Source organism: Paralichthys olivaceus, chromosome 20 (assembly GCF_024713975.1).
Source record: "Paralichthys olivaceus isolate ysfri-2021 chromosome 20, ASM2471397v2, whole genome shotgun sequence".
In the NCBI taxonomy this organism is placed as follows: Eukaryota; Metazoa; Chordata; class Actinopteri; order Pleuronectiformes; family Paralichthyidae; genus Paralichthys; species Paralichthys olivaceus.
Window position 1 is genome coordinate 1,429,304 of NC_091112.1, and position 17,339 is coordinate 1,446,642.

Genomic DNA, 17,339 nt, shown 5'->3' on the forward strand with positions numbered 1-17,339 from the left:
AATAATTAAACATTTAAAAAATAAGTTTTTCTAATTTTATTAAACACAACAACTCAGGGGGTTCAGTGACACTATCAATATTATTTTTAATTTTAAAAAATGCATTATATAGTATTATATAATATAATAAGTGTATAATTATAGCCCTTTTATTTGATTTTTCTTAGTGTAAGATATTTTCTCTTCTAAAGAGAATAAATAAAAGTAAATGCACAGGAACACGACAGAAAAGTTGTGAGTTCATGTCTGAGAACAGCTTGATGCTGTGGAGACGGACTCAAACCTTCACTTCACCTGAAGAATAAAAAAACTTTATCTGACTCTAAGTTCATTTTTGAATTCCTCAGTTTTAACGTGTGGACACTCACTGCGGTTGTCTTTGCTCTGCAGGATGGGGGTGTAGAGGTTTTTGGACGTGCGTCCGTCCGAGGTGGTGCCGCTCAACACCGCGTTGTTCCGCTCTCCCTGCTGCACGGGGCTCGACTGGTGACGCAGGATATCCACCAGTGATCTGACACAGCAGAGGACGGATGGAGGGATGAGAGGAGGAGGAGGAGGAGGGAAAGACAAGAGACAGACAGAGATGTGAGGAGGAAGAATATTCAGACTCAAACTTTTATCTTTGTCTATTAACCGGGGATTTGACATTAACACTCAACTCTCAATGGATCAAATTATCGAAACTTTTTCTGTTTTCGATGAAAATCCACTTCCCTCCATTGAAACAAGCGACGTGTGTCACATGACGTCTGTTCACGACCTCGGTCGACACTTGTCAAATGTTATTTATTAAAAAACTAAGTAAACAAACGGTAGCTCTGTGTTCCGCGGTCTGACCGAGTCTCACCTGGGCATGTTGACGTCTCGGTTTCGGGGTCGACGCGCCACCTTGCTGAAGGCGATCCTGACGCCCACAGCCACAACCAGCGTGAAGGAGATCACACCTCCGATCACGTAGGCCGTGCTGACGCGAGAAAAAAACAAACGTCAAAGAGAAACAGGCAGCGAACAAAGATCTTTTCACTTGTAATTCTCTTTTTCTAATTATATCCTTGTGTGTGTTCGGACTCTCACCTGCTGTTCTGCTGCGGGAGCGTCTTGAAGTCCGGGTCGGGCTTGTTCCCGGTGGGCACGGTGGCGGTGACCTGCGGGTCGGCCCACACGGGCGACTTGTAGTTGGTGCAGGAGTCCTGGTCCAGCCGGTTCCTCTGGTGCTCGCAGCAGAAGCGGTAGTGGCAGGTGCCGCAGCAGTAGATGTAGCTGCCCTTGGAGCAGTTGAAGGTGCTGTCGAAGTGGCCCATGACGTCAAAGTAACCCCTGCGGAGCAAGGTTCAACATCCTGTCACCGATGCTACAGAGTTTGGGACATTAGTGTTGAAACGGACGATGGGAGTTTCAGGAGTATTTTACCTCAGATGTTTTACTCAGTGTGGAAATATTCTGTTACAAGTAAAAGTCGCTGCTGCTCCTCTTTTCAGCCTCTGTCTCAAACACTTGGTTTTAGCTCCTGCCTCTTAAAGACCCCCCCCCCCCAGCTGGACGCTGTAACGCCGAGTGTATTTTATTAAACGCGTATTTAAACCAATGTCTTTAACCTCTCAGATTTCTTTCAGGAGAAATGTTTCCAGAGGAGCGGAAAATAATATTTCTCCTTTAAAAGTTAATTTGAGAAGAACAAAATGCAAACACTCAACGTGTTCAGTCACTTTCCACCTCTGTTGCTTTGCAGAGGCAGTTTTCCAATGAGCCAATGCACATTTCTCATTTTTTCTCCCACTGGGTTTGAGGCATGTTGTGAGCTGCCTACGTACTCGATGCACCATGTTCTGTTGATGGATCTGATCTGTGCAGCTGGAGGAAGTTAAATGTCCGACAATATTCAGAGGAGCCTCTCGTGTACGTTTCCTTTTTTTTTTTTTACGCTCCTACTTAAGAACAACACACAGAGAGAAAAGTCCGAGAAAGACGTGAGACAGGTTTTAAAACAGATTTAAGAACTCAGAGTAAGAAACGTCTCCCATCATCAGAGGACTAAACGCAGGATTGGACCTCGGTGATTAAACTTGAGGCTTCTTGTGTCAACTGAATCAAATCATGAGAGCTTTGAGAGACGCGTTGGTCTCGTGTCCTCTGCCTGAACGAGGCTGCTGCTGCTGGGGAACGTGCTGCGGAGCCGCTCGCCAACACGCAGGCTGATTTAGAGCCCATGTTGCCTAGCAACAGCAAGACGCCTCTGCGCGGAGGAGAGCGTAAAGCCGGAGCGAGTTTACGGCATCAGAGGGATCAACACATCACGTTGGATGGAAATTAAGAGACGTGACACGAACTCTGCACGTCATCAAACTGATTTTACCCATCGCCTGGAATCCTCGAGATTTATCTTGAATCTGCAGAGAGAGGAAACTGACCCTGGACCAGTTTCATCAAGTAAGAGTTGTTGTTGTTTTTGCATCACGCTTTGATTTAACCTGATTTCTGTTAACTTTCTGTTGAGGCCCAGTGAAGTAAAAAAAAAAAGCATCTCATCTAAAAAAACTGTTTTTAAGGTTCTTGAATCAAAATCTCTCCCTTTACAAAAATGACTCCTCCGTAACTGAACCCTTCTTGTTTCAAATACGTCTCATTCAAAATGTTTGTTGTGATCGAAATAACTTTAAAACACGTTTTGTTCTTTACCTGCACACGTCCACGTCCACCAGCTGTCTGGGAGGCGGAGCCACCTGCGCCGCTCCGAGTGGAGGCTTCAGGGCGTCGGCCGTCATGTTCCTTGGCAACATGGTCTGAGGGAGGGGCTTTGGAGGAAGCTCGGCCATAACTGGTGGAGGATCGTCCCCGTCCTCCACCTCGGCCGCTTTGGGCGCCACTTTGGGCCCAGCGGGCAGCAGCGGCTTGTAGCCGGTCAAGAGGAACAACGTGGTGCCCGTTTTCCCACTGCCACCGGTCTGAGCCCTCGCGTGGCCGTCGACAGTGCGTCCGGCCGTGGTGATGGTTACAGAGGAAATGGCAAGGCAGGAGAAAAGCATGACGGCGAAGGACGAGGAAAACGTCCCTCTGGAAATTGTGGGTTTCATCGTTTTTACCACAAAGTTCATGAACCGATGTCAAAAAATTTTTTTTTTCCAAACGGCTCGTGACTCCAATAATCGGCGTCCTCTTCCAAGATGGCTGCTTGTGAACGTATAAAAAGGCTCCGTATGAAAAGGTCTGCTGAGCTAACAGCTAACACGGAGCTAACACAGGAGCGAAGGTTTCCTCTGGGAGTTCATCGACGTGTTTCACTCCTTCACCCTAATGTAAACATGTCTCTGCGTACGAATCCGTCCCGTGAGCAGCTTTTGTAAACATTGAGGTCTTTCAGCGTTTTTAGGCCCAAGACAAAAGTGCCTGTGAAATGGCTATACATCTGAAATCATCTCCGGTCTGACCAATCTTTACAGTCCTCCGTCCACAAATGTAAAATCGTTAAAATAGGCAGTAATCTTTTTTTTCCGTAAACAAAATGAGCGCGAGAAAAATGTAAACTCTTTTAACGCAGCGACCTGTAGAGTCTTATATATATATATCTCTCTCTGAAGAGTTTTCCTTTATGGCACGAAAGTTACAATTCACGTAAGAGACGGAAACGGAAAACGTCTGTAAACATTGAGCGCTGAATGTAAACTTGTTTTTTTCTCCTTTAACGAGCTGTGACGGATGTCGGAAGAATTCTTGCGGGAGTTTGGCACTTCTGTTGTCCTGCGTGGAAAACGGATCCGTTCAATCACACGTGGAGTAAAGAAAAGCAGTTTGTGTATTCAAGCTCCATGTGTGTGTGTGTGTGTGTGTGTAAACCAACCGCTGGCAGCTTTAGAGATCTCAGATTTGAGTGAGAATGAATTTGGCACAAAGCTGTGACGCAAAGTTATGTTTCCTTTACGGTTCGCACGACAGACGAGCTCCTACTTTCAAAACGATTCCGAGGGGCAGGATCAGTAAAGGTCAATATGCTTGAAGTTTTGGTTTAAATCAGAAAAGTGGATTCAGACGTCACAGATCTGAGAGAAAGTCCGACGGCGAGGACACAGATCAGTTCTGCAAATCAGCGTGTCAAGGCATTCACGAAACGGTGATCGACAGCGGCGGGATTACAGAAAGAAAGAAAGAAGGCGGAACAGCGCAGGAATCTTATGTGCGTTCGATACCCTCGTGTGAGTGTCTCTGCTCCGAGTTCAGCTTGGCCCAGCAGAAGAGAACGAAGGAGGGCTTGGGCCCGGTTCTAGCAGGGCAGCGAGGTTCTGCCCACAGAACAGACATGAAAATGTCCGGATTCATCCGTCAGCACAGCGGAACACGGGATGACGACGGGGAACTTGACGCGGCCACGTGCCACTGCCACACTCGGACGCCCGCCGCAGGCTCGTCTGGTCACAGGTTCGGTTCGGACGCAGGTAGAAAGAAAAAGAGTCACAACTTAAAAAATCTGCTCTTTCATGCAAACGTAGGAAATGTGGGGTTTCCTGCGTTGACTCCCTGAATGTGTGCGTGCACCGACGTGACTGAAGATCACTTCGACATCGTGAGGCGTTTGGTAAATGTGAAAGGTTTCGTATGGCTGGTGCTCAGTATGGCTTTAGGTTGGTTTTTCTGTTTCTTACAAACTGAATCTCCTTCCACCAAAAATGTAAAAACAGTGAAAGGTTTTAAATTGCATGTTTCGAGTGAAAGAAGAGGAAGAATGCGAAGAAGAAAAAGGTTGAAGACGTCACTCGGATCGGATAAAAGGGTGGGGTGGGGGGGGGGCGGCCACGTGTGGAAGAGACGGGAGACGACACGGAGCGAGAGGCTTCTCTCGAGTGAGCGACTGGAAGAAGGAGATAGGAAAAGTGTCAGCAGTGTTTCACAGCGCAGACTACGACGACAGTAAATCTCTGAGCCTTTGAGATAGCAGCAGCAGCAGCATAGGAGGAGGAGGAGGAGGTGGAGGAGGAGGTGGTGCTTGTATTTATCAGCTTCAGACGGGGCCTTGTCAGTCAAACGCCGTCCTGCTGAAGCCTTCAAATGTTCAGGTGGCGTCAGAGCGCGGCTAAGAGTTAGCGGCTAAAAGCATCAGCTGGATAGAAAGCACTTAAAGAACCAATGATGCACTGATCATCGTCCCGGTGTGAAGAGAACCTTTAAAGCAGCAAAAACACTGAGCGATGGACGCGAACTTTATAAACTCTTCACACTAAACGTGACGAGCTGCAGGACGTCGATGAAGAGAAATAAACGTGAGATGATCTGGTTTGTGGTTTTTTTTTTGCTTCGTCTCTCGACACAGTCAGTTTGGCACCTGGTTTTGGTTTCGCTTGTAACAAAAGAAACGACGGACGAGACGGGAAGAGGCTCGGAAACCTGGATTCACAACAGCATCGAGCGGAGAAGTGGAGCGGTCGGCGAGGAGCTTTGAGAGGAAACGACCTGGAGGTGCAGCCGTCACCTTCTGTCCGTCTCTTCAGGGTTTCCTTCTCTCACAGGTTCACGTCCGCTCGACAGGATTCACACTGGAACAGAAGAAAACAACACAGAGTCTGTGATTCATTCAATCTGTGGCTTTTAAAAAGGTTTGTTCTTCACGTGATATGTTTTTCTTATTGTGATTAGTTTAAGTGAACATATCACAGTTGTTACGAGTTCAGTCTTGTTTTAAATTCCACAACTCAAATAGTTTGAAGCTGTAAAACTTTCAGGAGTTTTTTTTTCGGAAATTTCCAGAGAAACAAAATGTGAAAGAGAAAATTTAAACAGAAAATGTTTGAATTTCATTAATAAAATAAAGGAAAGCAGGAAACAGATTTCAGAAAAAATGATCAAAACACAACAAAGTTTACTGAGGCGACTTAAAGTGAAACAAGAAAACAAAGGAGGGAATCAAACCTCCTGCACGATTTGTTAGGACTCTGGTGATAATGTTGACGTTATTACTTCCTGTTTTGAAAAAAATGCAGAAAAACAACAAGACTGTGGTTTTGGCGGAGATGAACTTTGTACAGGAAGTCAACTGCTCGGAGATGATTTTATATAAGACTCCGGCCTCCAGCTACTGTATGTGGAGCTTAATGAAAGCTCGATTAAACCTGAGATCCTGCTGAACGGGGGGACGTATGACACACACACACACACACACACACACACACACACACACACACTGAAACATCAGCTGACAGAGGAGATGGGAGCAGCCGTGATCTGACTTTGATAAAAAGAGAGCAGGCGACATGACAGCTGCCATATGGACTCATCTGACAGAGGGGCCGAGCAAAGAGACCACAGATGTGTGTGTGTGTGTGTGTGTGTGTGTGTGTGAGAGTGAGAGAGTGTGTGTGTGTGTGTGTGTGTGTGTGTGTGAGTGTGAGTGTGTGTGTGTGCTCTGTTTACAGAATGAGGCCTGCAGCACCAGGAGTGGCAGAGACTCAGCACTGCTGTCAGGAGGAAATCTAACAAACTGATCTTTCCTGACTCTTGTTAAATACTTTGAAACGTTGCGGCTCCATTAACTTCACGCACGGAACTATATGTGAATGTCTGTCGTGACCTTTGACCCCTGTGATGCCAAGTCACAGGTTTTAAAAAGTTTTATATTTCAGAGCCGACCGATGCATCGCTGTTTGTTTGCCGATATGAAAACTTTATTTTAACATTCTACATAAAATAATGTTTATTTTCTTAATTCCAGTTTGATATTTGTGTTTGTATTAAAATAATAAACGAGTCTAACTGGATTCTTGCAGAACCTGGGAGGAAAATATTTAGAGAATAATTATCAAATAATATAAAACTATTCTCCCGACGTAAGAGGAGGATAAACATATATATGAGAACAGGATGTTCTGATTCCAGGAGTTGACAGGGACTATTTCCTGGATCATGGTTAACCTACATAGCCTGGTCGTCTCTGCTGGAAAGTCCTGGGCGGTCTGCTGCCCTGACAACAAAGCTTCATCACATCAGCGTGTCTCCACCTCCAGGGGCTTTTCCAACCCGCTTCCTCAGATGTCGTAATTAAGAAGCCCCCCGCTGACACACAGCTGAACCTCCGCTGAACCTCCACCGGCAATAAACACATTCAATCCTATAAAAATGAATAAAATGAATAAACACGTGTGCACACAACAGACGTGTGTCTGTTCATGGCTTTAATCTGGACGTGGTGTCTGCAGGTTTACAGAATAAAAACGTAAGACTTCATGCAACACGCTCATAAAAATATAAAAATAAAAATGTGCAAAATACATTAAAATACATAATTCTGAGTCGATTTGATAGAATCTCTTGTTCAAACAGGAAGTGAGGGTCAGACAGGGTTTGTTCAAACATGGTGACGGTTTGATGAGCTGTTATTTTTAAAACATACGTTTTTTTATTATCCCATATTACTTCCTACTTGTATTATTTATTCCATCTGTTTAGTATTAGTTTCACTGTCTGGGCTAAATTATTTATTTCTATTTCTATTTGGCAGTGATTCTGCATTTACTCTGTATACACTGTATTTTTATTTCAATTAAACTACACTTCATACAGTAATTTTTATTTTCATACATATTTTTAGAATTATACTCATTTATTCTATTATATGTTGATACCGTGGTCTTGGAACAAGCCGGCTCAAGAATTTCCTTCGGGAAACTCTGGCTAAAAACAAAAGGCTAAAATCGTGATTTGAAACTCGACCCTCAGTCAGAATATTTATCAGCTGCCAATTCCTCCTGACTTTTCTTCACATGTCACACAGGTCTGAATGAGTGAAAAAAGTTCTGAGGGGGTTTTTGATTTAATACGATTAAAAAATTAAAAAACAACAGCCGACACACGAGCCTTTGAACTTGTCACATTCCTGTGATCTTGAGGCTGTGACATTGATCCTTCGATCTATCTCGAGTATCTGTTAACATTTTTATTTCACAGCAGTCACGTTAATTCTGATAGTTCGTCGTCCGACGAGCGGCTAATAGAAAGCACAAAATGTCGAAAGGAGACAAAGCGCACCGCCCTCGCGAACCAGATTACCAGGAGTATGTCAGGATGGAGCGTCTACTGGAGAAGCTGAAGCTTTTAAATTACGAGCAAGTTGTAGCCAAACACAACCTGAAGTACCTGAACAGACATTATTTTGTTGCCAGTCCGTATCTGCCTTCCAACCCTGAAGAGCAGTTCCGCATGTTCAGCGTCGTGGCAGCGTGGCTCATCAACACAGCAGGGAGGTCATTCCCAGCGCCTGAGGAAAACGACAACCCGACTGCCACCGCATCCAACATCCTGGCTGAGCTCCGGGCCCTCGGAGTTAAGGTGGATTTCCAACCCTCCGATCTCAAACAGGGTTCTGGCGAGTTTGTCTGCTTCGTGCTGGACCAACTGGCTGACAAGGCCCTGAAGAAGTCAGGGTTCTTCTATGGAAAACCGATCTATCCGTTAGAAAACACGGAAGATGAGTTTATAACGGAGGACGAGGCAGAGCTAACGTTCGACAATGAGGAGGATGAGATTAGCGATTATGAGGAGGAGAACAAGATGGATCAGGAGGCTCTGAGTTTACGGTCCACTCATAACGAAGCAGACGAGATTCTGGAGTCGACAGTTGATCCAGCAGAGTGGGCGCTGGAGGTAGAGAGAGTCCTGCCTCAGCTCACAGCCCCGATCGAGACCGACAACAAGGATTGGAGGAGCCACGTGGACCAGATGCATCAACACAGAGACAGAATAGAGTCTTCCCTCGAACAGGCCAAGAGCTTTCTGCACAAACTGCAGGAGGTCATCAGCAACAATATGAAGAAGCTGAGCCGCAGAGAGAATTCCATCAACTTGCAGCTCAAAGATCTGATCCAGGAGTACCGTGACGGTCAGGCTAAAATGACTGGGACCATGGAGCGATACGAGAAGGCCGACGGACGGATGGCGGAAAGGAGCCGAGTCCTGACTGAGGTCAACGGCAATCTGAGGAAGGCGAAGAAGCAAATGGAGGAGAAAGGCAGCAGCATGTCTGACAAAGCTCCAGTGGTGAAGATCAACCAGAGTTTGGTGACGCTGAACCGGGAGATCGCTGATATGGACGTGAGGATCAGCGTCTTACAACACATGCTGCTGCAGGTCAAACTCAAGGAGAAGCACAACACCATGTGCGACATGTACGCCACCAACGTCCCCGACCCCGCCGCTGAGCCCTTCAGTCACGGTTGAAGGAACCGAAGACCTTCTGTACTTTAGGTGTAAAATGTCAAACGCCATTAAAACTTGAGGAAGAACAAAACAAGTCTAAACTTCACTGATACAGTTGTTTGCAAAAGTTGGGGCAAATTCCATATTTGGTTTATTAATGGAGTCCGATGCCCTGAGTGTGTTAGGTGGTTATATTTATGGATTGTGTCGGTTTACAGACGTGACATGAGATTTCATTCCTGTGGAACCATGAACCGTGTCCCCCTGGTTTCTTTCTGTGCATCTGCAGCTTGTGGCTGAACGGCTGCGTCCCCATCCATCTGTCTTTCTCCACCTTCCTGCTCTTCCTGTCTTCATGCTGAGTCCGGCCATTTGTCTTGCTGTGTGTCCTACACGCACGTATGGATTTGTGCTGCTGCCTATATGCCTGCTGCTCTGACTTCCTGCCCACAGCTTGTGTCAGAACACTAACGCTAGAACCTTTAGAGAACCTCAGAAGAGGTTCCACTTTATATTGAACCTGCAAAGACGGATCTGAAGGCTCCTGAGATTTCTGTGCTGATGAGAATCTCCTGTTGCCTTCTTCATATCTTTCAGGAGATCTGGAGAAAATGTCCAGATCCGAATGTTTGGACGTTATCTGGAGTTCATGTTTCCTCCATCATACGTGGTTTGAAACGTCCCATTAACGTGAACATTGTTGGACATATTTTGGATAATGAACATACACATGTCAACAAAAGATATAATATAGGTCCAGTTGCTTTTATACATTTAAAATAAATTGGGTTATATATAATGTGTTGATCACGTTGATGTTTTTAAATCCAGAACCTGCTACACATGTAGAGTATGTGCCTGTACATGTGTTCACTGTATATATGAGCCTGTACATCTGTCTCGCTGCCTGACGTCCTCTCAGAGGGACACGTGAGCGTTAAAGACAGAAGCCCCCCCCCCGACAGGCAGTGAATTAGTGCAGCAGACCCCCTGTAACATACAAACACACACGCGCACACACACACACACACACACCTCCTGACTTCATCCATTCACTCCCCCCCTCCCCCCCTCAGTGCGTGGGCCGTCTCTCAGAATAGCACTGCAGTGTTGAAAAGAGAGAAATTGAAAAAACAAAGGGAAAAGAAAAGAAAGAAAGAAAGATGTCTGTTTCTGTCGTCACCATCTGGATTAACCGGATCTTTATTTTTTCAATGTGTCGCTGGTTTTTTTCTGCAACGTCACACAAACAAGCGTCAGCGGGTCGATGCCGCCGTTAGTCAGCTCAGCCGTCGTCTCACACACACCTCACTCCCCCTCCACCTGCCTCCTCTTCCCAACATCACTCTCATTCCTCTCCCATCTTTTCCCCCTCACCCCCTCCCTCTCTCTCGTCTCTTTTCCCTCGCCTGCTCCCTCCCTCCCTCTCTGGAGCATGCTGGGAAATGTGCCAGTGCATAAGGGCATGCAGCAGTATGGCTGTGTATTCGGATATGGACCGGGGGCGAAGCTGGCAGAGCCGTCACTGCTGTGAACTCTGTCCATAAAGGTCAGTGCACTGCCCTTGGTCCCGACACAGTGGTGGAATAAAACGGGTTTCAAAATAAAAATCCATTAATGTAGCCTAGTTTTCAGATGATAGTGTGGAGTATTACAGGAGGCTTCCATTAGCTCTCATCAGGGCCACGCCACATAATGTCCTAACGATTTATTTCAGCATCAGTCCTCGGGTGTTCGCTGGGTTGAGCCGTGATGATTTTACACAGTAACGTAAAAAATGTACGTTGAAAGCTGCTCTCAGACACGAGCTCACTCATCCGGAGCGGCTGCGTGTGAGGACGCTAACGTCTCAGTCGGTTACTCCGGATAGAATTCCAGAACTTGTCTTCTCCCTCAGCTTCTTCTTCGTGTGAGATGCTTGTTTTTTTTTTCCCAGTTTCACGTCCGTCACGCGTCAGAAACGTCAACAACACGATGTCGTCCCTTTTCAATGGGACAGGAGTTATTCCATTCACAGGGCATTCTGGGAATCAGCTAGTTGAATCCACAGGTTTTGATTGGTTCTTCCGTCGCGATGCAGTAATTCATATTATTTTTCTGTTCAGTTCTTGATAATGAACTTAATTAAACACGTGAAACACAAACAACATTTTATATAATTGACTTATTCGATTATTATATAAATATAAATAAATATAAAACAGGATCAATGATCTGTATCTTTTAGAGCTGAAACGATGAGTCGTTTAATTGATGAGTTAATCCACAGAAAACACAGTTTAACCAGTTGATGAATGTGTTGAAGTTATTTAGAGGGCAGCAGACTCCCGTTCAGCGGATCAATTGATTGGTCAATATGTTCCCTCGTCCAAATTAAATTCATAATGAGAAAAGCGTTGCATCAATAACCTTCCAGGATTAATCCATTCGTTTCGGCGGAAAAGAAAGACGAGCCGGTTTCACAACTTTAAACTCAGGTTCAACTTATTCAACGTTTACTGGACGTCACCATGATGTAAAGTAAAAGACACAAGATGTCCCCCCTGTGGCTGCATTTTCATTTTGTTGACTACAGCCTTAGGAATTTATGAAATATCAAATATAACAACGAATAAGAGAAGTCTTAAATTGAACTTGTTGTTGATGAAGTGTTAAATATGAGGAGGTCAAATGTATTTGAGCCTCATGGAATTCATGGTTGTTTTTTTTTTTTTTAATTAAGAAAGAGAATCTACGGAAAACATCCAGAACCAATTTTCTGGAGACTTAAACATCTACGATCAATCTAGAGTCTCTTTAATTCACCCCCATCTGCACGAAGCAGGACTTTAATCACGAACTGTCTCCACCGCACGACCTCGGTCTTATTCTAACAGAAGAAGACAAATAACTGAAATGACATCGTCCACAAAGCAGCTACAGGAGGAACGAGACTCGAATCAATCAACGGGTTCGATCAATACTGAAGCTGAATCACGGTTTGTGTCGGCAGTTAAAATGTGATGTGTAAATGTTCCCATGGATTTATTGCACCATATGCTTCATCGTAGCTGTGAAACGCTTCCTGACAGCCACAGAGACCGAGGACCAGTGAGACGTCTCACAGATTCATTTCTCCGCTCGTCCTCAAACCGCAGGGCCGCCGCGAAACCACTTGGAATATTTCTTTCAAAAAGATGATCAACTGTATGATCAGTCGGTCTGAAGCAGGCGATAATTATTCCCTGTCCCGCTGAAACAGTGGTGTGATGTTTGTTGGTGGCGGCTGCGGAAGGCGTAAATTAAACATAATGTTTTGCTGTACGTGCGCAGCAGTGGGATGTGGTCCCATCTGTTGAAAGCGGGTGATACGACGCCTCACAGATCGAGCTGCACCTCCCTCTCAGCCAACTGGAAGGTGTCGGCCCAGCGACGGGCTTTTTCAGCTCGCCACGCGCCAGTGGTACGCCGCTACGGGCCGATGAGTAACCGCTCGGTAAATAGTTTGGGTTTGAGCAGAGGCCGCTCAGCTTCGCTCAGACGCTGGCGAGAGAGAATCCGCAAACAACCTCACAGCTGCCCGGCGTCTGCTCGGGAAACATTATGACAATAAAGTTCTGTGAAATGTTGGTTGAGGCAAAACTGTGCAATCAGTTTCAATGCTAATCTGGCCCGAGGTCAGCGCGCCGGAGAGAAGTCCACGTTCTCACAACATGAGAAATTCACACCAACAGAATCCAGTTTCCCATTCATCAGCGAGGTCGTCCAGAAATACAAACCTCGAGAGTCACTCAACCTCCGGGAAGCGGAAGGAAAAGTGAATAATAGACGCTGTTCTACTTTGTCTTCGCATGAGGGATGTGATTGACTGTAAATAACTTCCTGTCCCATCATGCTCTTCTCCACGCTCAGCGTCTACGTTCCCAGCTGATCTGGGAACAGCCAACACTGAGCCCAACCAGGTCAGACACATCTCACCAATTACACTGAGTTCTACTGACGGCGTCTGCCGGGCCACATATGGGTCACTCCCAAATGAAACGTTTATCATTTTTAATGTTTCACGTTTATTGAGCATTTTTATTGTATAACTTGATAAGTGTGGTTTTACGCAGATGTACGTGATAAATAATGTATTTTAGATCAATGTAACGTCTCTCTGGAGCAAGGTGCCGTATGAATGAAGTGATGATGGTGAATTCACAGCTCCAGACGTTGGATCAGGTTTAGTTTCAGGATAGTGTTTGTTCTCGGAGGTTGTTGTTGTGTGCAGCCCGTCGGCCACTTGTTCTCTCTCCTCCGGTGATGACATGAACACCCGAGGGTCTCTGCAGGCTACGACCCTCCGACGTCCGGCGGTGCAGTCGACGTGTGAAGTCACATCCCGACCTCCACCTGTGAGATTCATCACAGATGAGTCACACGGTGACGATCCGCCTCCTCCACCGTGTTGAGAACCAGCACAGCTGCTGCAGGTGAGCAACCATCGTGGAACAAAAGAACTACTCTCCTGTTTTTTTTAAACACATAACTCTGCAGCTATTACCCAGCATGCACCACAGTTTCAGGACCAACCCCCCCTCCGGGCGCTCTGACGCCGTTATATCATCCGTGTGTGATGTGCAACGCCTTTGTCATCAACTTGCTGCACCAACTTTTTCCTCATCTGCTTCCACTCCACTCAGTGGATCCCTGCGTTTTCCCAGAATGCCTTTCAACAGCCCCCAGAGAGTGGGCGTGAACCTGTTGATTTGGCTGCGAGGTGGGCGTACACAGACACACAAACAGCTTCAGAGTGTGATCGCTCAGCTGTGGGGTTATACGCATCTGTAATCGCTGCTGTGCCCCTCACTCGAACGCAACACGTCCCGTGGCAGCGCTGCGGTCTGGTCTGTGGAGGCTGCTGTGGTGCACGATGCTCGCTCGCTCGCTCTCTCTCTCTCCCTCTCTCTCTCCCTCTCCTCCTCCTCTCACCCTCACGTTAAACTGTGGAGCTTTAATTCCATTAACGCACATTTCTGACGATCAAACCTTTGATCAGCTTCTCGAATGAAGATTTGCTGCTTTTCTCTGTTTTGTTGCTTCGATTCATTTTCGTCTCGTTGGTTTTCAGACTCTTGATTTGACTGAATACGTGATTTCTATATATTTGACGAGCTATTGGAAGCTCACGGACATTTTTATAAACTATAAATCTGTCCAGATTAATTAGTAATGAAAATAATCCTTTGCTGCAGCCACAACAAATTACGTGTAAACTCATGAAATCATGAGTTTGAGCTAAAGGTTCAGCACAGAAAACATATTTTTAACATACTGCACTACACCACATACTGTATTTCATATTTCTCTGCTGTGTTGCACTCCTCATCAGTCTTGAAGTGTTCTTATATAGTTCTGATTTATTCTACTCTTTCTGTATTTGTGCTGCTGTAAAACCAGAATGTTTGATTTCATACTAATATAAAACCTGTTTGCTTTGTATTTTACTTCCTGTTACATTTGAGTTTGGTTTTCATATAAACCACGACTTGTTTCTACTACACTCCACGTGCACTTTGACCTTTCGTTGATGTATTTTGTATTTGTTGTTTATTCACAAGTTGTGTGAAATAAATTAAACTGAACTAATGAATTTCTCCTTCGAGGTCAATAAAGGAGTTTCCATCTTATCTTAAACTCGAGGGACGTTGCTACAAGCGTCTGGATGTAATGTGAAAAAGTTATTTCAAGCCACGTTCTTAAACAAGTGGTTTTAACATCGATTATTTCAATCCTCCGGAAAATGCATCAAGCAAAACTTCCAGCGTCTCCACAGCGACGAGGAGCTGATTTTCTCTTTGGCGTCACTTCAGTTAATATTTGAGTTTTGGTCGACTCTATTTAAAAACATCAAGCTGGGCTCACGGACATTGTGATTTATAGACTTTCCAATAAACTGCTTACGGCCAGAATACAAACAATTATCAGATGAATCCATCCATCGATTATCTCTGAATCAATAATGAAAAATAACCGTCGGCTGCCGTCGTACATCAGTGTCAGAAACGTCTCCTGCTGCCGAGACGTTTAATCAATTAATCACGTATCAATTAAAAGTCAAATACTTTGATTATCAATTCATTCTTTGGATGGTTATTGAGCAGGAAAGCTGTTTCTGTTTCCACTTTGTCAAATCTGATCAATGTGATATGTTGACAAATGGAATAACTTTGGTAGTTATTAGCAATTAGTGATAGTTCGTCCTCTATTTTCATAAATTGACGGATTCAGCCTCGTTGCGGTTCTGCTTCGATCAGTAAAACGTTTCCTGTGCGTGTTCGTAACGTCTCACGATCGTGATGTGCTGGTGTTGGATCACGTGTTTTACAGATTTGTCGCTCTTGCTGCAGGTGAAGCGTCTGAACGTTGTGTGACACACGACAGGAAGCTCTGACGTTCCCTCACTGTCGGAACCCGCTGAGGCCGATGTACTGAAGGTGTGCGGCTCTGAAAACATCCTCAACCACACATGCAGCCCTGCAACCATATGCAAGGTGATATCATCCACAAACACTCACCTACACAGAACACCTACACACACACACACACACACACACACACAGTTAGGTAAGGCTACCCAGCACCTGTGAGCTCATGAGGCAGCAGTGTTAGTTTGCAGTGTTTCTGCATTAGCATTCATGAGGCAATTATTTGCTCATGCAAGATGCAGCCGCATGTGTGTGTGTGTGATTTGTGTTTTTCTGCATGACTCTAATGTTGCACACACAAACACACACATATGCACGCTCACAAAAACACACAATCACCCCCCCTCTCTGTTTTTTAGGTGCAGCTGCATGTGTGAGTGATGCTGCTGCTGCATCACAGTGACACACACACACAGACACACACACACACACACACACAATGGGAGGGTTCGTGTTGCATTGTGTCGAGGCGTGTCTGTGTTGTGTTGTATGTGATGCATGTGTGTATCTGCAGAGGAGAGAGTCCAGCGTCATGATGAAACCTGTTCGCATGTCCACACACACACGGACACACACAGACACACACTGCAGCATCCACAGCAGCGAGAGAAAAAGGCAGTAAAATGACCTGTGGTGTGTTTCACGCAGCTCCACGCGGAGGAAGCCGCTGATCCCGCAGACGCAGCCGCCGTCACCATGTTCCACCTTCGAAGAGAAGAAACATCAGCGCGTGAATTCAGCGGCTGAGACAATGAGCCGCTGCGCCCTGACGCGCACCGACGCCCGTGACTTGTCATCATCCAACGCTTACAGACATTTTCCTCTCGTGTGACTTCCACACGCGCCGCTTCCGTCCAGCATCTTCACGCGTCTCGTTAACAAACGCACCGCACATGGATGCGTCAACACCGGTTGGATGTTACGCGTGGATCCAACTCCGGCTCATTTTTACGCATCTTCAATAAACGCGTGAAAGGAGTTTTTTTTTTTTTTTTTTACCTGTTGTCTCGTTGGTCGTCGTCTCCTCGATGCTAACGCGTTTCTCCGGCTGCGGCAGGAAACGCGTCTCCTACATGTTTCATTGTAATTCCGCGTCTGGAAGAGGAAACGGACTCAGCCGCAGTGACGCGTCGCTCGATGTTCGTCTGCGGCGCAAAGATGGAAACAGCAGTGACGCAAAGAGGAATTCGTATAAAACCTGTGAAAACAAAAAAAAAAGAGACGCCGCACATTTAACCACGCGGAGAGTCACTTGTGCGGGCTCGTCACGCACGGCAACGCAGCTCAGACTGAGGCTGCTCTCTCTCAGGTCCGCTGTTGCTCCTGGGGGGGCGGGGTGGTGATGGTGGTGGTGGTGGTGGGGGGGCACCTCGCGCACTGATTGGACGACGCGCTTTACATTCCTCAAGCGCTGGAAGCGATCGACCAATCAGGGCGCGGCCCCGTCACGTCCCGGCGTCTGATTGGTCGAGACGCGTTCGAACGCCGTCGGAAAAATTCCCTGATGCACGCGCACCTGACCGTGAGCGTGGCGCAGAGTTCACCAGGGGGCGTTAGCCTTGATTTGTTATTCATTCGCTCACCAGGTAACATTCCATCAGCAGTTCTCCATTCAGTCACAGGTGGCGCTGTGCACGTACTTTATATAAACTTTATTTTAATCAGATTCAGGTGAAACGATCTGTTCGCAGAAACTTCGTCTAAATTACACAAATC

At 45.9% G+C, this 17,339-nt stretch overlaps 1 protein-coding gene and 1 pseudogene across 2 annotated transcripts in view; one reads left to right on the forward strand and one right to left on the reverse strand.

Moving 5' to 3' along the window:
• The window catches only part of LOC109643025 (protein shisa-6-like), a 30,358-nt gene extending 13,407 nt beyond the window's left edge, over nucleotides 1-16,951 (reverse strand). Inside the window, exons 1-6 of one of the 2 annotated variants that reach the window (XM_069516957.1) lie at nucleotides 16,623-16,951; nucleotides 16,252-16,328; nucleotides 2,677-5,522; nucleotides 1,075-1,317; nucleotides 848-964; nucleotides 369-511 (exon numbers count right to left, since the gene is read on the reverse strand). In XM_069516957.1, the coding sequence (XP_069373058.1) occupies nucleotides 369-511; nucleotides 848-964; nucleotides 1,075-1,317; nucleotides 2,677-3,092 (919 nt within the window). In that variant the 5' untranslated portion in view covers nucleotides 3,093-5,522; nucleotides 16,252-16,328; nucleotides 16,623-16,951. The remainder of the gene's footprint in view (nucleotides 1-368; nucleotides 512-847; nucleotides 965-1,074; nucleotides 1,318-2,676; nucleotides 5,523-16,251; nucleotides 16,329-16,622) is intronic. The other variant, XM_069516958.1, reaches the window with a different exon arrangement.
• Nucleotides 7,903-9,973, forward strand: LOC109647320 (intraflagellar transport protein 57 homolog pseudogene; annotated as a pseudogene).
• Nucleotides 16,952-17,339: the final 388 nt, after the last annotated feature.